General features: G+C 42.3%; 3 protein-coding genes across 3 annotated transcripts; 2 read left to right on the top strand and 1 right to left on the bottom strand.

The window, feature by feature from the left end:
- Nucleotides 1–1,191: 1,191 nt before the first annotated feature.
- Nucleotides 1,192–3,478, top strand: and4 (actinodin4; the record flags this gene model as incomplete). Its single annotated transcript, XM_084149720.1, has 4 exons — nt 1,192–1,270; nt 1,412–1,456; nt 1,665–1,825; nt 2,336–3,478. The coding sequence occupies 4 exons, from the start codon at nt 1,192–1,194 to the stop codon at nt 3,059–3,061; spliced, it is 1,011 nt and encodes a 336-aa protein (XP_084005846.1). The 3' UTR covers nt 3,062–3,478.
- Nucleotides 3,479–8,959: 5,481 nt separating this feature from the next.
- On the bottom strand, nt 8,960–16,620 carry cops6 (COP9 signalosome subunit 6). The gene is made up of 10 exons (XM_084149863.1): nt 16,345–16,620; nt 15,362–15,487; nt 14,902–15,033; nt 14,402–14,490; nt 14,134–14,196; nt 13,908–13,955; nt 10,252–10,366; nt 10,047–10,139; nt 9,707–9,807; nt 8,960–9,444 (listed from the first exon to the last, which is right to left on the bottom strand). Exons 1-10 carry the CDS (start codon nt 16,385–16,387, stop codon nt 9,304–9,306), a joined length of 951 nt encoding a protein of 316 aa, XP_084005989.1. The 5' UTR covers nt 16,388–16,620; the 3' UTR covers nt 8,960–9,303.
- Nucleotides 16,621–16,648: 28 nt separating this feature from the next.
- On the top strand, nt 16,649–21,508 carry LOC311107371 (F-box/LRR-repeat protein 12). The gene is made up of 3 exons (XM_084149862.1): nt 16,649–16,815; nt 16,933–17,008; nt 17,895–21,508. Exons 1-3 carry the CDS (start codon nt 16,715–16,717, stop codon nt 18,924–18,926), a joined length of 1,209 nt encoding a protein of 402 aa, XP_084005988.1. The 5' UTR covers nt 16,649–16,714; the 3' UTR covers nt 18,927–21,508.
- The last annotated feature ends 200 nt before the right edge of the window (nt 21,509–21,708 follow it).

Genomic DNA, 21,708 nt, shown 5'->3' with positions numbered 1-21,708 from the left:
ATGGAAAAATGAAATATATCAACAAGAAATGTATCATTTGAAGTTTTAGTGTGGGCATGTAGACAGAAAAACAGGTGTCCCACGGCTTGGTCAGATGGAGCCATATATCAGGACATTTCAACACACTGCACACAGACCTGTATATAATGCTCAGTTGCATACCACACATGTTGTATATTACCACACATTTTGTTGTATATTATTGTCATTTTCTACACATTCTTGGCTTCATTCTATTGTAGGCCTAGATTGCTTGGGTCCACTTTTGGAAATTCTAGTTTTGCCCTGATGAAAAGGCTATAAGGTTTTTTCCTAACTTGGCAATATTTTCTCCCAGGGATGCCCTGCTATTTCTACTCAGCAGGTAATGTTTCCTCCCAGACTTAACTGTGAGTTTCCATTTGAAGTCGGGACTTTTTATGACTTTGCTGCTCAAGTCCAGGAGTTTTTATTCTTAATTGGCGCCAGAGGCTATGCATTAAAATAGCATTTAAAAGGAAGGAGGAGCCAATATTATGGTTGTGTGATTCTATTGGACAGGCACTCATATGGCAGAGTGTTTGACATGGAGACCTATATTTATCACACCATCACCGGTACAGTGAAGACAGCAGCCCATGCACAGGTGAGTACGGAGTTTCTTCTTTAGCACATTATGATCTGATCATTTAAGTAATATTAAGCACCATAATCAGTATATTTTCTAAACTGCAGGAAGAAGCATCATTTTACACAGAGATTGCATCTTATCTCTCCTTTTATATATTTCCATGCTGTTCAATACTGAGGATAACAAAATATATGCTGTTTGTTCACAGGACATGTTATAATCTATTGCTGTTTGAATGTAATTATTTGCATCTGTCATCTGGTATTTGGTCTGCATGGTTTAATTACATTTGGGGATAGGGTATTCTTAGAACATATTGAGATGCATGTATTGCATGTGAAGATCAGATCTTTAACAGTTTCCAAGTTAAAACAAAATATATAAAATGTCATGTTAATTGTCCACTCGAAAATTAAAACAACAATGTGACATTTAGATTTTTAGTTTTAGCTTGAAACTGTTATAGGTCACATGTAAATAGATACATCTCAGTATGTACATTTCTTTAAATCACATATGTCAATGCTCACTGAAAAACAAAACAATTGAAGCAAGATGTACAATGCAAGTGATAAAATGCAATGGCTGGTTTGCAGGTGGTCAAGATGATTTCTCCATTGTGGCTGGTGGGGGCAATATGCTGTCTGACGTTGCTCCCAGGTGGGATAACGTGCTTTCACGTTACATGAGTTTGGTGAAATGAAAATTATTGAAATGATTGTCCTAAGTAAATAGAATATATTCCATGTGGCATTGGATGATAACTGACTGATGAGTCTTTGGCATGTGTATCCTCTGCAGTTTGGCTGGAGGCAAAGTCTCTGTTGAATACCATCAAGCAGGAAGGTAACTGAATGTTTAGGGAGGATTACATTTCAAGTTTTTACATTCAAGCTTCTTGATACAATTATGTGTAGTACCAATGCTTTACTTTTGTTTCGATACTGAAAGCAACATATCTATGGTAGCTATAAATAGCAGTAGGCGTCATGTCTTTCTCCCTCTGTCTCTCTGGCTTTGCTCTCCCTCTCCTCTGACCCACCTCTCCCCACAGCGATGAGCCCTGTTAGGGATGTAGGTATTGATTCGGAGAAGGCGAACGGCTTCCTGACTCACTCACGACCAAAGCGCAATGTGGAACCCAGGTGGTACAGAGGCAACCCCGACTTCCAGGCTTACTACCGCTACTACAATAGCATCGGACACACAGAGGGGGTAAGAGAGGAAAGAAAACAATCACACTACGCATTAACTAATGAAGCACTAACTACTAACTAATGAAGCACTAACTACTAACTAATGAAGAACTAACTAATGAAGCACTAACTACTAACTAATGAAGAACTAACTAATGAAGCACTAACTACTAACTAATGAAGAACTAACTAATGAAGCACTAACTACTAACTAATGAAGCACTAACTAATGAAGAACTAACTACTAACGAATAAAGCACTAACTTAACTAATGAAGCACTAACTTAACTAATGAAGCACTAACTACTAACTAAAGAAGAACTAACTACTAACTAATGAAGCACTAACTACTAACAAATAAAGCACTAACTACTAATGAATGAAGCATTAACTACTAACTAATTAAGCACTAACCACCACTAACAGTAAATTAGGCATTTTTTCATCTCAAATTCTTCCATCTCTCGCTCTGTATGATTTTAAAAAATCTGGATCTTGTCTTTATTTCAATCTGTCTTGTACCTCTCAGCTGTATGAGATTGACCGGATCAGGCTGCTGTACCAGCAGATGAGGCAGCTGGAGCATGTATACGGCCCCAACGCCTCACACTTCCAGAACAAACTGGGAGTGCCCACCATCAAGTGCGACCCAGCCACGGACAAAAAATGCAAAGCCCTACCCACTCCCCCTCCCACCCCAATAAAAAGCACCTCTCAGCCCCCTCCTGCTCCGCCCCGCTCCCAGGCTGACGTCATGTACCTATGCAATGCCAAGGACCCCCTCTGCAAGCCCCATATCGTCTACCTCCCCACCGGGGCATTGCCCGTACTGTGCGACCCCCGCTACCACCCCTCATGCAACCTCCACAAGCTCCCTCCTCCACCACCACCCCCCATGCTTAAAAAATCTGCCCCACAACCACCACCCCCCGCCCCAAAAAAGTCATCTCCCCCTCCGGCCCCCATCCACACCTACAAGGGCATGGAGTATGACTGCAATCCCTACTGGGACCCGGACTGCCTGATAGACCACCCACCCAGACCCCTCCATGGCAAGGCTGGCCCACCCCCGCCTCCCATTGAGGAACAACCAGTGGAGAACCCACCACCCCCTGCAGCCAGCATCAAGAAAGTGGCACATCCCTATCCTTACCACGGTTACCCCTATAACTATGGGCATGAACTCTATGATCCGGTCCGCTTCCAGTACCCCTCACCACCTTCTGATTCCCCCGATGATGGTGGTAGTGACTAGCCCATCAAAGCTCTAAAGGCATTAGCTTTACTTACGCCTCAAGTGTTTTGGCAGTAATGAACAAAGAGTTGTTTTCCCCTCCAGATGTAGATTTAGAATGACAAAGCGGCACAGACCATAATTACAGGTCTTTGAGCTATCAATCATGTAAACCGTCTTATTGATGTGATGCTGTTATGGGAAGGAGAGCAAACCTATTTATACAGCAATGACCTGCAGTAGAGTTATGCTATATTACAATGACTGATGATATTGCAACAATAAGACCATCTCTGATTGATTTATTACTATCCAATGTGCCATTTGTCTATTCAGCATCCAAAATCATTATTCAGTTACACAATTTGCATAGAAAAAAAAGATAGTGACAAAGTTAATATTGACTCAAATGATGAAAAATAAACGTTTCAAAAACTGGCTCTGGGTTGTCTCTACTGAACTCTGTTTGAATGTATACCACATGCCAGTATTGCTTGTTCTGCTTGTTACTGTAGGTTTTGTGTAATTAAAAGGCAAAAATGAATATACATGGCAACAGTGAGAGCTTGAAAGAGAGGAGGATGATAAAATCCCATAGAGGAGGAAAGCTGAATCCTGTCTTTGCCACATGGCTGGTAAAAGCGGGCTATTAAAGAAAAAGTGCAGGCTGGGGGTCATTATGTTGACATCCGCTGCCTTTTAATATCCAAATAAATGCTGACCTGAAACTGTCATAACTCTGTTTCCTCCACCCCTTTCCTGTCTAACGCACCTCACACAGTACCTCCCTAAGGCCATGCACAGCAGTACCAGACTACATCAAAAAGACAGGTAACTGCAAACACATTGTCACCTCTGGCCAATAATCCTAAAAACCATGCTGACTCCACAGACCTGACTTTATATACTTGTTTTAACCTGTGGGTCTCTGTATTGTGTTGCGTTTGTGTAACTTGAGTTAGGGTACAGGCTTGAGTACAGGCTCCCTTTAAGCCAGGAACGTGGGGTCGATACCAGCTGGGGTCACCAACACGAAAATGTATGCTAGTATAACTAAAATCTTAGCCCTGTTTATACCTGGTTCTAACATGAGTCCTTTTTCCTGATCTTGTCCACATCCTGATTGTGCCCACATTTTTAGACAGGTTTACTGTAGATGATTAAAATACTCATTGTGATCAGATCTTCCTTACCACCTCCGGAGATGTAGTCAGGGGGACCCATTGTGTCTTTGACCCCTCTGCAAAACATGACTTAGTACTTGGTGGCAAAACCCTTGTTGGCAATCACAGAGGTCAGACGTTTCTTGTAGTTGGCCACCAGGTTTGCACACATCTCAGGAGGGATTTTGTCCCACTCCTCTTTGCAGATCTTCTCCAAGTCATTAAGACTTTGAGCCTGACGTTTGGCAACTCGAACCTTCAGCTCCCTCCACATATTTTCTATGGGATTAAGGTCTGGAGACTGGCTAGGCCACTCCAGGACCTTAATGTGCTTCTTCTTGAGCCACTCCTTTGTTGCCTTGGCCGTGTGTTTTGGGTCATTGTCATGCTGGAATACCCATCCACGACCCATTTTCAATGCCCTGGCTGAGGGAAGGAGGTTCTCACCCAAGATTTGACGGTACATGGCCCCGTCCATCGTCCCTTTGATGCGGTGAAGTTGTCCTGTCCCCTTAGCAGAAAAACACCCCCAAAGCATAATGTTTCCACCTCCATGTTTGACGGTGGGGATGGTGTTCTTGGGGTCATAGGCAGCATTCCTCCTCCTCCAAACACGGCGAGTTGAGTTGATGCCAAAGAGCTCGATTTTGGTCTCATCTGACCACAACACTTTCACCCAATTCTCCTCTGAATCATTCAGATGTTCATTGGCAAACTTCAGATGGGCCTGTATATGTGCTTTCTTGAGCAGGGGGACCTTGCGGGCGCTGCAGGATTTCAGTCCTTCACGGCGTAGTGTGTTACCAATTGTTTTCTTGGTGACTATGGTCCCAGCTGCCTTGAGATCATTGACAAGATCCTCCCGTGTAGTTCTGGGCTGATTCCTCACCGTTCTCATGATCATTGCAACTCCACGAGGTGAGATCTTGCATGGAGCCCCAGGCCGAGGGAGATTGACAGTTCTTTTGTGTTTCTTCCATTTGCGAATAATCGCACCAACTGTTGTCACCTTCTCACCAAGCTGCTTGCCGATGGTCTTGTAGCCCATTCCAGCCTTGTGTAGGTCTACAATCTTGTCCCTGACATCCTTGGAGAGCTCTTTGGTCTTGGCCATGGTGGAGAGTTTGGAATCTGATTGATTGCTTCTGTGGACAGGTGTCTTTTATACAGGTAACGAGCTGAGATTAGGAGCACTCCCTTTAAGAGTGTGCTCCTAATCTCAGCTCGTTACCTGTATAAAAGAAACCTGGGAGCCAGAAATCTTTCTGATTGAGAGGGGGTCAAATACTTATTTCCCTCATTAAAATGGAAATCAATTTATAACATTTTTGACATGCGTTTTTCTGGATTTTTTTGTTGTTATTCTGTCTCTCACTGTTCAAATAAACCTACCATTAAAATTATAGACTGATCATTTCTTTGTCAGTGGGCAAACGTACAAAATCAGCAGGGGATCAAATACTTTTTTCCCTCACTGTATCTTACAAGTATAGACGGATCTGGACAGTGAAATCATTTAAATCATAGTTATCCTGCCCTCAACTCATTTACAGGTGACACGCAATTGACTTATGGCATCAATATGTCTTAAATAAATACATATTATTTTGAAAGAATACACTCTATATGCAAAAGTATGTGGACACCCCTTCAAATGAGTGGATTCGGCTATTTCAGCCACACCCGTTGCTGACAGGTGTATAAAATCGAGCACACAGCCATGCAATCTCCATAGACAAACATTGGCAGTAGAATGGCCTTACTGAAGAGCTCGGTGACTTTCAATGTGGCAGCACCATCATAGGATGCCATCTTTCCAAGTCAGTTCGTCAAATTTCTACCCTGCTAGAGCTGCCCCGGTCAACTGTAAGTACTGTTAATGTGAAGTGGAAATGTCTAGGAGCAACAACGGCTCAGCCGCAAAGTGGTAGACCACACAAACTCACAGAACGGGACCGCCGAGTGCTGAAGCGCGTAAAAATCGTCTGTCCTTGGTTGCAACACTCACGACCGAGTTCCAAACTGCCTCTGGAAGCAACGTCAGCACAATACAGTGAGGGAAAAAAGTATTTGATCCCCTGCTGATTTTGTACGTTTGCCCACTGACAAAGAAATGATCAGTCTATAATTTTAATGATAGGTTTATTTGAACAGGGAGAGACAGAATAACAACAAAAAAATCCAGAAAAACGCATGTCAAAAATGTTATAAATTGATTTGCATTTTAATGAGGGAAATAAGTATTTGACCCCCTCTCAATCAGAAAGATTTCTGGCTCCCAGGTTTCTTTTATACAGGTAACGAGCTGAGATTAGGAGCACACTCTTAAAGGGAGTGCTCCAAATCTCAGGTCGTTACCTGTATAAAAGACACCGGTCCACAGAAGCAATCAATCAGATTCCAAACTCTCCACCATGGCCAAGACCAAAGAGCTCTCCAAGGATGTCAGGGACAAGATTGTAGACCTACACAAGGCTGGAATGGGCTACAAGACCATCGGCAAGCAGCTTGGTGAGAAGGTGACAACAGTTGGTGCGATTATTCGCAAATGGAGGAAACACAAAAGAACTGTCAATCTCCCTCGGCCTGGGGCTCTATGCAAGATCTCACCTCGTGGAGTTGCAATGATCATGAGAACGGTGAGGAATCAGCCCAGAACTACACGGGAGGATCTTGTCAATGATCTCAAGGCAGCTGGGACCATAGTCACCAAGAAAACAATTGGTAACACACTACGCCGTGAAGGACTGAAATCCTGCAGCGCCTGCAAGGTCCCCCTGCTCAAGAAAGCACATATACAGGGCAGTCTGAAGTTTGCCAATGAACATCTGAATGATTCAAAGGAGAACTGGGTGAAAGTGTTGTAGTCAGATGAGACCAAAATCGAGCTCTTTGGCATCAACTCAACTCGCTGTGTTTGGAGGAGAAGGAATGCTGCCTATGACCCCAAGAACACCATCCCCACCGTCAAACATGGAGGTGGAAACATTATGCTTTGGGGGTGTTTTTCTGCTAAGGGGACAGGACAACTTCACCGCATCAAAGGGACGATGGACGGGGCCATGTACCGTCAAATCTTGGGTGAGAACCTCCTTCCCTCAGCCAGGGCATTGAAAATGGGTCGTGGATGGGTATTCCAGCATGACAATGACCCAAAACACACGGCCAAGGCAACAAAGGAGTGGCTCAAGAAGAAGCACATTAAGGTCCTGGAGTGGCCTAGCCAGTCTCCAGACCTTAATCCCATAGAAAATCTGTGGAGGGAGCTGAAGGTTCGAGTTGCCAAACGTCAGCCTCGAAACCTTAATGATTTGGAGAAGATCTGCAAAGAGGAGTGGAACAAAATCCCTCCTGAGATGTGTGCAAACCTGGTGGCCAACTACAAGAAACGTCTGACCTCTGTGATTGCCAACAAGGGTTTTGCCACCAAGTACTAAGTCATGTTTTGCAGAGGGGTCAAATACTTATTTCCCTCATAAAAATGCTAATCAATTTATAATATTTTTGACATGCGTTTTTCTGGATTTTGTTGTTGTTATTCTGTCTCTCACTGTTCAAATAAACCTACCATTAAAATTATAGACTGATCATGTCTTTGTCAGTGGGCAAATGTACAAAATCAGCAGGGGATCAAATACTTTTTTCCCTCACTGTAACTGTTCGTCGGGAGCTTCATGAAATGGATTTCCATGGCCGAGCAGCCGCACACAAGCCTAAGATCACCATGCGCAATGCCAAGCGTCGGCTGAAGTGGTGTAAAGCTCGCCACCATTGGACTCTGGAGCAGTGGAAACACGTTCTCTGGAGGGATGAATTACGCTTCACCATCTGGCAGTCCGACAGACAAATCTAGGTTTGGCGGATGCCAGGAGCACGCTACCTTCCCCAATTAATAGTGCCAACTGTAAAGTTTGGTGGAGGAGAAATAAGTCTGTGGCTGTTTTTCATGGTTCGGGCTAGGGCCCTTAGTTTCAGTGAAGGGAAATCTTAACGTTACAGCATACAATGACATTCTAGACAAATCTGTGCTTCCAAATTTGTGGTAACAGTTTGGGGAAGGTCCTTTCCTGTTTCAGCATGAAAATGCCCCCATGCACAAAGCAAGGTCCATACAGAAATGGTTTATCAAGATCAGTGTGGAAGAACTTGACTGGCCTTCACAGAACCCTGACCTCAACCCCATCAGGATTAATTGGAATGCTGACTGCGAGCCAGGCCTAATTGCCCAACATCAGTGCCCGACCTCACTAATGCGCTTGTGGCTGAATGGAAGCAAGTCCCAGCAGCAATGTTCCAACATCTAGTGGAAACCCCTCCCAGAAGAGTGGAGGCTGTTATAGAAGCAAAGAGGGGACCAACTCCATATTACTGCCCATGATTTTGGAATGAGATGCTCGACGAGCAGGTGTCCACATACATGGTCATGTAGTGTATTTGTCAAATAATTTGCATACAGGGAGGGGCCAGGATATCTGGTCACAACGCGGACAGATTTGATTTACTATGTGTAGATGCAATGGCTACAATGTGGGCACAATCATAACGTGAATAAGATCAGGACAAAGGACACATGTTAGCACCAGGTATAAACAAGGCTCTTGAGTAATTGCGTCAAATACCAGTTATGTTACGCATCTGTCAACTAGATGGACGTAAGCACTACTGTAGTGCTGAATATGAATCTGTTAGCTATAATTTTCATTGATAAATGGCCATATTTTACTTTTATTGGACAAACAGAAATCAAAGTCCCATGAAAAATCAGCAGATTATTTATTACAACAAAACAAAGAAAAAGGGGAAATTGTCATTTCTGTTCACGTACATGGATTCACAAATGTCAAACTGCGAGTGAGAATGTGAGTGATTATGTACACGGTTTCCTTCTTCCTGTTTGTGTGTGATTTTATGGTATAGACAAGAGGCCTTTGAGACACTTCTAGCATTTGCTACCTTTGAAAACAAACTGAATGCTCACTGGTATCTGAGTGTGTGTGTCAAGAGTGTTACTTAACATAAAATACAGACAAGCAAATGGAAAAGCAGTGCTTGTGACCTCTTCATCTCTTCCTCCAATCACTCGCTTTCTCTCGGTGTCGCTCAAAAGAACAGTCCTCTCATCCTCCGGCCGATGCCCTGTCTATCGTACAAGACGTTGAACTTGTTGATGAACTGGTTCATGCTATTACAGGTCTTAGTGATGGTACCTAGGTAAGCCATGAGGCCCACATCATTGCATTGCTGAAAAAAGCGAGAAAGAAGGAGATTAATATGCTTTTACAGTACCGTGCCAATCCAACCTGTCTAAGCGTTCTCAAATCATTACATTACCCTTATTGAGTGATTTAAAGAAGGAATTTTGTCAAGGTTTTATTCATTCAAAACAACGTATGTTAACTATCCTGCAGACTATCACATTACCAAGACTATAATCTAAAAACAAAAGGCACACGTTCACACCAGTAGCTGAGTTTTGCCAAGTGCCTAGGTGGGGACGACTTACATCATAGAAGTCCGTCTTGAATTTGATGGTGCTGAGAACGGGTAGTCTATGGCACAGGGCGTTGGCTTCTCTGAGGATCTCGTGGTTAAATGGCACCTCTCCTGGGTCGTAACAAATCAGAAGGGGAGAGTTAACAAGAGAGAGCATGAGGGAAGAATATACACACAACAGGTGAGATAAGATACAGTTGGGATATACCAAGGAGGAGGAGAGAGAGGGTTGAAAGACCATATAGTCATTTTTTTTAAAGCAATGGCTGGAAACTATCTGTTAGTAACAGCATCTTCTTTCCAGAGTCACTCATTCTTTCATCACACAACAGAGACAGTGGTTCTCTCACCTGCTTCCACTGCTTTGACATATTCCAGGATGACTTTCACCCTGCTGTGGAGCATTTTAATTGCACTGTGTTGTGCTATGAGATGTTCGGCCACTGAACAGAAAAGAGACACATAATGGGGAGAGGGTGTTTAAAAATGCCTGTCAGACAGACCACTGGGGGGGTGGGGGGGGGGTTGTTAACAGACCACCTTAACTATAGTTACCTGTTGAATTCTCCCCCGTGCCTGTGGCTGTCATGCGAGCCACGTGGTCCACTCCGATTCGCTCCGCCTCTTCTGTGGCCAGAGTGTACCCCAGCTCAGCAAACAACATGGTCGCCTGGGATGGGGCAAGTCAGAAGGACAGCTAAGCAACAAATCAGCCACTAGTACTAATCACAGTGGTGTTTGTGTGTCAGGGTTTCCGTTAGCCGGTAATTGCAACAAAAAAATTATAATTAGAAACTAAGCCTATAAATAAAATTGTTGCCGGCCAAATTGACCGGGAGAAAAACAATGCTAGGCACACCAAACATTAGGGGTTCAACAAGGGTTCTTCTAAGATCCTCAAAGTTATTAGAAGAACCTTAGGGTTCTTGGCACTGAAAATGTCCCCCAAAAGGTTATTCCATGAACCCCATAGGAGGTGGAGTTCATTGAGGAACCTAACTGCCCAACTGAAACATTTGGATTTGAAAGGACAGCAGGTGCAGGCACTTAACTGAAAAACTTAAAGATCTCAATTTAAGGTAAGGTTTGTCCCTTGTATGATCTAAATTTATATTGTTTAATGGTGATACCATCTATCTTTTCATATTTGTGCAAATCTTTCTAAAAACAGAAAATGGACACAATTCAATGGATATCAATCAACAGAGGTAAGAATATGTTGAAGGCTCGCTGTATTGGGTGCGCTGTATGATGGAACTGCTCACTTTTGTATCTGTGTCTGCAGGTATACAGACGAGGAGGCATACAAAGGTATGTCATGTAGATCACATTTACTATCCTCCTTCCTTACCTCGTCAATGAATATCCCATAGGCCTCTACATTATGGACAAGGTATGTGTATGAAAACCATTATCAAAACAGTTGTTTTTTCATTCACATTTACCACAAAAAACAAGATTTGAATTCTGTTGTGTGCATGTTTTGTTAATCATCTGTATAATTACTATTTTTGGGATTGACAGACTTCACCATCCCTACACCTCTGATGAATATAACAGGAAACCTGTTCAATCATCATGCGCTGCAAAATCATTCTGGCTATGGATACTGAGAACATCAACACACGAGAGGATATACCTCGTAAAAAATAATAATATACCCATTGGCCTTGGGGCTCTGCTGGGAGTTTACCTCATATTTAGATTTTTTATTCTGCTTTGCCACTAAAATCATAATAAACACAGAACAAAAATATTGTGATATTGTTAATTGTTATTATTGTTATGCTTATTATTAATAATAATGATGGGGGGGTAGTTAAAAAATTAACCCCAAAAGGTTATTTGAGGATCCTTTTAAAGGGTTCTTCAAAGAACTTAAAGGGGTTCCCCCACAGTTTCAATTTGAAGAACCCCTTTTAATGTAAGGTCCAGGAACCTTTTCTTTTTAGAGTGCAGGCTATCAGCAGATCACCCACCACTTTACAAAGTGAGCTGGAGGCAGTATGCATTTTCAAAACATACTTAACTGTTTGAACCCTGAATGTTTTACTATGAGGCATGTCTTATCTTTGTTGAAAATTTGACTATAAAAACATGGATGCAATTATTTTATAAAGACTTCATAGGCGGCGTGTGAGTTTCAAGTTAAGGGAAGCATACAATTTATCCTATAATTTCTTCCGATCTGCATGGCAGTTATGATTTTCATATGCGCATTTTCGTGGAACAGTTTAATTTCAATAATAACATTTTCAATAATTTGTACTATTTTATACATTGTAAAATAATAGTGAAGACATCAAAACTATGAAATAACACATATGGAATCATGTAGTAACCAAAAAAGTGTTAAACAAATCAAAATAGATTTTATATTTGAGATTCTTCAGAGTAGCCACACTTTGCCTTGATGACGGCTTTGCACACTCTTGGCATTCTCTCATCCAGCTTCATGAGGTATTCACCTGGAATGCATTAAAATTATCAGGTGTGCCTTGTTAAAAGTTAATTTGTGGAATGTATTTCCTTCTTAATGCTTTTGAGCCAATCAGTTGTGTTGTGACAAGGTAGGTGTGGTATTCAGAAGATAGCCCTATTTGGTAAAAGACCAAGTCCATATTATTGCAAGAACAGCTCAAATAAGCAAAGAGAAACGACAGTCCATCATTACTTTAAGACATGAAGGTCAGTCAATCCGGAACATTTTAAGAACTTTGAAAGTTTCTTCAAGTGCAGTCACAAAAACCATCAAGCGCTATGATGAAACTGGCTCTCATGAGGACCGCAACAGGAATGGAAGACCCAGGGTTACCTCTGCTGCAGAGGATAAGTTCATTAGAGTTACCAGCCTCAGATTGCAGCACAAATAATTGCTTCACAGAGTTCAAGTAACAGACACATCTCAACATCAACTGTTCAGAGGAGACTGCGTGAATCAGGCCTTCGTGGTTGAATTGCTGCAAAGAAACCACTACTAAAGGATACCAATAATAAGAAGAGACTTGCTTTGGCCAAGAAACACGAGCAATGGACATTAGAGCAATGGAAATCTGTCATTTGGTCTGATGAGTCCAAAGCAAATTTGAGATTTTTGGTTCCAACATCCATGTCTTTGTGAAACGCAGAGTAGGTGAACGGATGATCTCCGCATGTGTGGTTCCCACCGTGAAGCATGGAGGAGGTGGTGTGATGGTGCTTTGCTGGTGACACTGTCTGTGATTTATTTGGAAATTCAAAGGCACACTTAACCAGCATGGCTACCACAGCATTATGCAGCGATACGCCATCCCATCTGGTTTGCACTTAGCTGCCTCCACAACCACCCGAACTCAACCCAATTGAGATGGTCTGGGATGAGTTGGACCGCAGAGTGAAGGAAAAGCAGCCAACAAGTGAGAATTCCTTCAAGACTGTAGGAAAAGCATTCCTCATGAAGCTGGTTGAGAGAATGCCAAGAGTGTGCAAAGCTGTCATCAAGGCAGTGTGCCTACTTTGAAGAATCTCAAATATATTTTGATTATCACTTTTTTGGTTACTACATGATTCCATATGTGTTATTTCATAGTTTTGATGTCTTCACTATTATTCTACAATGTAGAAAATAGTAAAAAATAAAGAAAAACCCTTGGTGTGTCCAAACTTTTGACTGGTACTGTATATTAGATGCTTATCACTAATCAGCTAGGCCTTTTGCCAAGCGCGCTGCCTATGAAAGACTTCCATTTCTCTCCTGTTCTTGGTTTTCATATCAATATTCTTTCGTTGTCCAGAAGCCAAAGGCACAATCCTAGTCATATTAGCAACCCATCCTAGTTGTTACATCTTTACATTCACCCTCTTTCTACGTTTCTAACAGAGATTTTAATCTCTGTCATATACCGCTGGCATCAGGTGAGCTGTTTAGAATGGTGTTTTTTACCGCAAATTGCATTTTGGCAAATGTTTGAAAATTACGTTTTATAAGCCGCTTCATTACTGGAGTTGCATGTTCTGTTAAGATGAATTACCATAATCTAAATGTGATTTCTGTAATTCTGAGCACCGTGGTTGGACGCTCTAATGAGTTATGCACCCAATGCATATGGGTCCGGTAAATTTCTCAAATGGCCGGTAAATTAAAATCTTCCCTGTCACGTTGTCCAGTGCCACATTTTCCTAACGGAAATCCTGGTGTGTGTGTGTATATGTGGTAGGAGAGCTTGAGTTACCTCTCCGCTGATGACGTCGATGACAGACTCATACACACTGACAGGGAGCTGGGGGAGACAGGACATATGCTTCAATTACCATATGTAGAGAAGCGATTTTTACTGCATCAAAGCCATGTAACTGTCTGACATAAAAGTAACTAACAATGTAATTTAAGAATAATGTTTTCGACATTAAAAATATATATATTTAAATGATATTTAAAAATCCAAATGAGAAACTCACATCTGTGTGTTTGGTCATCGGGTTGAGCTTGAGGAAGAGAGGACTCTCAATGATCTCACACACCTGAAGTGAAAAGAGGAAAAGACAATAAGGAAACAGCACACAGTTGGCCAAATAACCTCAACTGACTGACATTTACATCTTTCAAATCACAACAATTCATTGACCAATTACAGTAAAAGTTACTTTTATCATGCCTCTAATTTCTCCCCCATGGAAAACACCCAACCTCATGGAAAATAAATGTAGTCTCCTTTGCTCCACCTACCTGCTTGTGAATGTGGATGTCTGATTGGTCACAAGGACCACCTGTGGTATACCAGCCCAGGAATTCCATGTCCTTGAAGACCTGTTTGACTGAAAGAAAGCAGAGGTCATGAGGTCAGGTGCAGTATGAATTCCATGTCCATGAAGACCTCTTTGACTGAGAGACAGAGGTCAAGAGTCGTATGAATCAAGCAGAGTAGGAATGCCGATCTAGGATCAGGTCCCCCCACTAATGTAATCTTATTCACTGTGATCTAAAAGGCAAAACTGACCCTAGACCAGTGCTTCTACTAACGTTCAGTTCCACTTATAACACCAAGGGCTTCAGGTACAAGCCCTACTATTACATTTTTCCACTTCATAGATGGTGGGAAACCATGACACGGCACTGCACATCATCACTACTTTTTATCTTGCACTTTCACCAACATCAGTAATCAATGGGGAGTAAGTGGCATCTGACCTTTTCTTTGTAAGGTAGGTTAGTGAAATTAGACTCACACTGCTCCTCCTTCGTGTAGTAATACTCCTTGTCAATGTGTGCTCGGTCATCTACCAATTGATGAAGCAGCTCAAAGGAGTTCATCACCTCAATGTTTCTACCCTCCTGCTTCCCGATTAATGCGCCGATCACTTGGTGAGAAGGAAAGGATTTAATGCAACATAAGACAGCTGATTGGAATGGATACACATATAGGCTATAGCAAAGCCCATTGAAATTGTGTCATTAACTGTAACCTCTCCCTTGTATGATTCCCTTCCCACTGTTGAGGTATTGATTCTCTTGTAGAGTCTTAACCAGTTGAATTAGTGTCTTAACTTTATTCAAAGTATTTCAACTTTAAGACATTTACAGAGCAATATACTGAACCAATCTCCCATCCCCTTGTCCATTATTCCATGCCAAATGCAAGACTGTATACAACTATCTGTACTCTTGAAAACTGATCAGCTCACATACCCTGCATGGGCTGCCCCTCTTGGGAGCGGATGCGAATCCAGTGGTCTGAGATGTTTAGGATGACGAGAGGATGCAGGGCAACAGAGACACTGCCAGTGACCCCAGAGACCATAACACTGGGGCTGGCTGTGGGACAGAGAGAGAGGGTGGGTTTCCTTTACTGTTGGTCATCTCTACAGCCAAACGTAGCTAATATGGCCTTAACACGTCCACCTGCCTCAGAGCAAACAAAGCATTTGTGATCTTGTCTTGGATAATATTGTTTTCTTTAGACGATTGTTACAATATCAGCGTGCAGTTGAATTGGGGTGGATTTTAGAAATCTAACTTCACAGGAAGAGTACATTTTACATTTTTTACATTTTAGTCATTTAGCAGACGCTCTTAACCAGAGCGACTTACAGGAGCGTATAGTGTTGACATTGATTCTACTCATCAGAGCTATGATTTTTCAACAATGCTATCCCAAACGACATGTTAAAAGATGTGATCATGAAACTTACTAAGAGCTTAGATAATTATAGCTAAATACTCACTAGGTGTGGAGGACCAGTTACTGCACTGTAATTAAACTAGCTAAGAAAGCAAAATAGTTAGCTAGCTAACGTTACCTAGCTATCAATTGATAAACTAACCTTAACTAGTTGTTTACATTGCCGATGTTTAGCTAAGTAATACGGATGGACCAATCAATATGTGACTGCGGTTGAGTTAGTTTGCTAACTAACAAATATTAACTGCAATTGTTTTGAAATTGCATATACCAGTAACGTTAATATACACACAAATACTGGACAGCCACCTTAACTAAATAACTAACGTTAGGTAGCCTCGCTGAAGTAACTTTAGAGAACGCATACGCGAAATAATGGCAAGCTAAATGAGCTAACACCATCGACAAAGGAGTATAGTTGGCACCCACACAATATTTATACAACCTTCATAATCAGATAAATCAATTGTGCTTTAAGTGAAATTATTACCTGCCCCATCCACTTCCATTCCACTACCATTGCTCGTCGCCATCTTGTCCGACTGACAGCTGCGCAAGCCCAGTAGAACAAGGCGTTTGTTCTCAAACACTAAGGGGCAGTGTTTGCTGCATTAAAACACGAGTTTTGGTGAAACATGCTTTGAAAATGATGCCGTTGTTATGCTTATTTATAATTGTTACGCCATTGTATATATATGGTACTCTCACATAAAATGTGCTAATTCGAGCATGGAGTATATCAGAACGTTTAGGAACGTTGTCACTTTAGCAACAGTTTCTGCGGGGTTTATTACTTGAATGCAACTTTAGTACGTCGGTGTATTTTGTCCGTGTACTCGACGGTACTTTTTGTTTACAAAATGGCAGACTTCAGAACTTCTACCCTCGATTACTTTCCAGAGAACATTTTAATTGATATTTTATCATATTTAGGTGTGCGAGAGCTCATCCGAACTGGAAGGTAAAACAAGTTAGCTGAAGTCGATGTGCTCAATATCAATTCTCATGATAATAACTGTAACGTTAGCTTGAAGAACACTTCTCTTTATGTCATGTCATTCATGTGGTGTATTTGCAGGGTGTGTAAGAGATGGAGACGCCTTGTAAAAGACCAAAGACTATGGCGAGTTGTTGATCTAACTGCATGGAAAGGGGTAAGAATGGTGTCCATTATTGCATGATGATCTGACCATTTCAAGACTCGGCATGAAAAGATTTGAGGCTACAACGTCTGTCTAAAGACGTCAGCCATTTTGTCACATAGCCATGTCTATTAGGTTCAAGCTACATTCAATGATATTTCAGCAGACTTGATTTTATTATTAATAAATACCTGTTTGAGGCCTCTCACATTCAGCAACAAAATGCAATGTTGATACTTGCATTGTAGACCTATTTCCAGTGTTGGGGTAAGTTACTCTGAAAATATATATAGTTTACCAAGCTACCAATTACTTCACACTGGAAGAAGTTAAAATACACTAAAGCTACCCTTAAGACAAATATAGTTTACTTAACAAAAGTGACTTTCGTGGAAAATGATCATATTCAAATCTTAAATGTCAGGCTACAAATCGCAAGATAGATGACTTTGGGGTCATATGTTAGCAGAATTTGTAATTTTGCCTATTAAACACAAAAACAGTTTCAAGTGAGAATTGGGAAGGTTGAATGCTGAAAATGAAAGGAAATGATTGTCTACTTAACCCATACTTTATTTTAGCAAAATACATAGTGTGTAGTTCCAGTAGTTAGCTACATGGCAAAAAAGTAATGGACTACTGAAAACACTACCTAGATTTGAATTTTGTTCAACTACCACCAAGCTACTGCAAAATTTAGTTAAATTACTAGTTGAACTACATGTAGTTCACTACTCCCCAACACTGCCAATTTCCTACCTGTTGACTAGCTAACTCTACAGAACTTTAAATTCATGGCTCAAACACTGATGCATTGTTTCTTCCCCCTCTCTCTCCCTCATTGGATGTTTTCATTCTTCAACTGCTCTTCCTACCCTTGGTGTCCATTTTGGGTCAGGTGACGTCGCGCATGCTGTGGGTTCTACTACGCCAGTATCTGGGCACTGGGCTCCGATGCCTGCGGCTGCGTGGCTTGCTGCTCTCTGCTAGAGGTGGGGCCTTTCTCTCAGAGTCCTGGCTCAAAGCTTTGTCCTCCAGGTGCCCCCGTCTGCGCAGTCTTTCCCTGCTGCATGCAGACCTGAGAGGCTTGCACAGTTGCCAGCTCCTGCCCACAACACTGCAGGTCCTAGAATTGCGTGGCTGCGAGCTGCCACAGGGCTTTTTCACCCAGACCCCACTCAGTCCTGAGAAACAAGCTGGAATGGCATCAACAGCTGCTACTCAGCAACAGGGACGTGGTCAAACTGGGAAAGTGCCTGCCTCCTTGTCAGGGATCGCCATTGAGACGATGGTCCTTGATAACGTGCCCTCCTTCACAGACCAGCACCTGCAGAGTCTGGCGTCTTGGTTGAGACTTAGCCGTCTAGAGCTCCGCAACGTCCTTCGTGTCACAGCAGAAGGCCTTAGGCGCAGTGCCGCTCAAGAAACTGACTCGGGCTTAAACGGGCTCTCCAGGCTCAAGTACCTGGAGATAGGGCACTTTGGCCGGCCGGGCGCCCAGCTGCAGATGGCCTCCCTGGGGCTCGGAGTGGGCTGGCTGGGCCTAGAGGAACTAAGCCTCGGCGGTAAGGAGGTGGGGCCAGGCCTGCTGTCCGCCAGCCGTCTGAGGGACCTGAAGCGCCTGCGCCTGAGATGCTGCAAGTTGAGAGAGATGCAGGTGCTACGGAGCTGCAGGACACTGCGGGACCTGCGCAGGTTGGAGTTCTGCGAGGTGTTCTTCCAGGTTTGCCCAAAGACACCAGAGAGAGAGGGAGAGGTGGAGAGGCAGGGTGAGGAGGGGAGGGAGGGTGGCACAGATAGTGGTGATGGGAGTGATGATAAACTGGATGAGAATGACCCCGTGCCAAGTCTGCGCCGCTCACTTGCTGCTCTGCTGCCACAATGTGCACTAGTGTTCACCAACTGCACCGTTACAATAACCTCAGACTAGATTACATACTGGATCTGTTACACATCTGGTTCCCTTATTCTACTGTGGTAAAACATTCCTCTCTATTCAGCCTGTTGCAAACTCACGCTTCACCTTTTCATTGACAAATGTGAAAGAGAAAAAAAAAGGTGCCATTAGCAACAATTATAATTTAAACTTGCATACAGCTGTGCAATTCAACAAACAAGGGACAGTTAACAGGTCTAAGTGTGTGGAAGGAGGTGGTTAAACCTCAAACTCAAAAGCTTGCTACCAATGTTGTAAAATACACCAGAGAAGCATCGCAGCTACCAATAAACGATAACTTCAATCATGTACTGTAATGGCCCTGCTACACTACAGCCATTGGGGATCCAGCATTGCCATCAGCCATGGAGGTAATGCTTCCTTTGAAATCAATCAATTGCGTCGTGTCTAATGGCAAGCTCAAGAATTGCAGAGGTTCAGTTCTCGACGGCTGATGTGTGCATTCATTCCATCTTGTGAATGGAAATATCTGTGGTAGAACGTCACATTGACGGTGACGCGTGTGGCTGGAGTCTAAGTGAACCCTTTCACTATCAGAAAGGTTTCAAACTGGACGTGATCTTGTGTGTTTTGTTCCACATTTTTAGCATTCTCTGTCCTATCTTTGAGAAACTGACCAAAACAAATTGCCTTGAGGACAATAAGTGAATATGTTACAACTCGGGGGGGGGGGGAAATAACAGCTTGGACAGTTATCAGTACGTTACTGGTATTATGCAATTTCAAAACCATTGCGGTTCATATTTGCTGTAGCCCACTATGTTCTGCTAACTGCCCCCCTAATGTCTAGGAAAAAGACACTTATCCCCACTTGAATTGTGTGATTCTCCAAAGCATTATGTTGTCTGTATTCATTAAGATACGAGAAAGTACAAAGGAGAACTGTTTTAACCTTTTTCCATCAAGAAACTAATGCGGTCAATAAAATATTAGAAAATAAAAATGGCATAATGTATTTTATGTAAGTGGGAAATAATCATCTATGAATAATGTTTCAGGGTTGAACTCATATTTCTTTATATGCTTTGTAAATAATTCAGAACATTGGGATGCCATGATATTTCGGGGAGGGAAAGGCACTGTTCTTTCATGATAAAATAATTAACTGTACAAGTGAGTTCAAGTGCACAAGAGATGAAGACCATTTAGAACAGTTTTAATCCTCAAATGTGACACACAGCCATAAGACAATAGCTTAACCTAATAACAATGCAACACAAAACATTATAGATTATTTCAGCCAATAACAGATCAGTAAGCATGCAGTCATAGTGAATGGTAGTGAAATGGATTACTGAACGTGAGCGTAAATGGACAATTCTCATTGTAAGCGGTAATTTGGCAGTAGCATGTTGACTTTGAAAAGGTAAAAGAGGAGACTTAAGTTCCACTATCCGGTCGAAGTATACGTTTTAAAACAGAGGTTTGGGGTTCATGTGAAAATGCAAAGGCTGATAGTGACAGGCTGAAAGAGCCATGAGCCATGGCCAATAGCATGGTGTTAGAGCATGGCTAAAAGGCAAATGGCCAAAAAGGCTCATTATTGTTCTGAGAATAATCCGAACGACTATATAATTTACAGTGGGCTCCAAAAGTATTGTGACAGTGACACTTTTTGCTGTTTTGGCTCGGTACTCCAGCACTTTGGATTTGAAATGATACAATGACTGAGGTTAAAGTGCAGACTGTCCGTTTTAATTTGAGGGTATTTTCATCCATATCGGGTGAACTGTTTTGAAATGACAGCACTTTACATAGTCCCCCCATTTTAGGGGACCAGAAGTATTGGGACAAATTAACTTTGTGTATTAAAGGAAACCGTTGAGTGAAAATCCCAGCAGCGTTGTATGATGGGAAAATTACAATCTCTGTTATACATATGTAAAAGTTTTGATTCCGTCCCTCTCCTCACCCATACCTGGGCTTGAATCAGGGACCCTCTGCACACATCGACAACAGTCACCCTCGGAGCATCATTACCCATTGCTCCACATATAAAAAAGCCACGGCCCTTGCAGAGCAAGGGAAACAACTACTTCAAGGTCTCAGAGCAAGTGACGTCACCGATTGAAACGCTACTAGCGCGCACCGCTAACTAGCTAGCCATTTCACACCGGTTACACATATGCGCTGTATAAGCCTTCAACCTGTATTTTTCCATTGTCTATTTCTGTAATGTAAGAAGAAGCTAGTATTTTTCCACTCTTGTCTTTGTGTAACTTAGTCACAAGGCCAAAGACAAAGGGCTGTCTGAGAGTGACCAGTTTTTGGTCCATCCTGTTATTTTCGTATCTTTCAAGGGCACAGCTGTGTGGCGATATGAAGAGAACAGAGGCTACCTTGAGCAGCAGCAGCAGCTAGATAGACTAGCGTTATCACTTCTTTGTACTCTGTTCCCATCATGATCTCACACACTTGCTAAACTGCCACGTAGACAAAGGTTATAAAAGCTGAGACCCAACTCTTGTTCGTTGAGCCTTCGCTCTGCACCATTGAGTGATGATGTTAATTGCTCCAGATTTGTAAATCATATAATAAAATTGTTGTTTGAAGAATCTACAGTCTCTCTTCCTTTCTGGTTAGAATTTCCACGACAGTTGCAATTCTTGACACAGTGAAACTGATAAACCTGGCACCTTCTACCATACCCCGTTCAAAGGCACTTAAATATTATCTAGATCTATCGTTCTGTGGGTTTTCAGTCCAAACCTAATTTAACACACCTGATTCTACTCATTAGCTGCTCAACAAGACC

This window comes from Coregonus lavaretus (genome assembly GCF_964263955.1).
Source record: "Coregonus lavaretus genome assembly, chromosome: 32".
Taxonomy (NCBI): domain Eukaryota; kingdom Metazoa; phylum Chordata; class Actinopteri; order Salmoniformes; family Salmonidae; genus Coregonus; species Coregonus lavaretus.
This window is presented reverse-complemented; position numbering and strand designations above follow the sequence as displayed.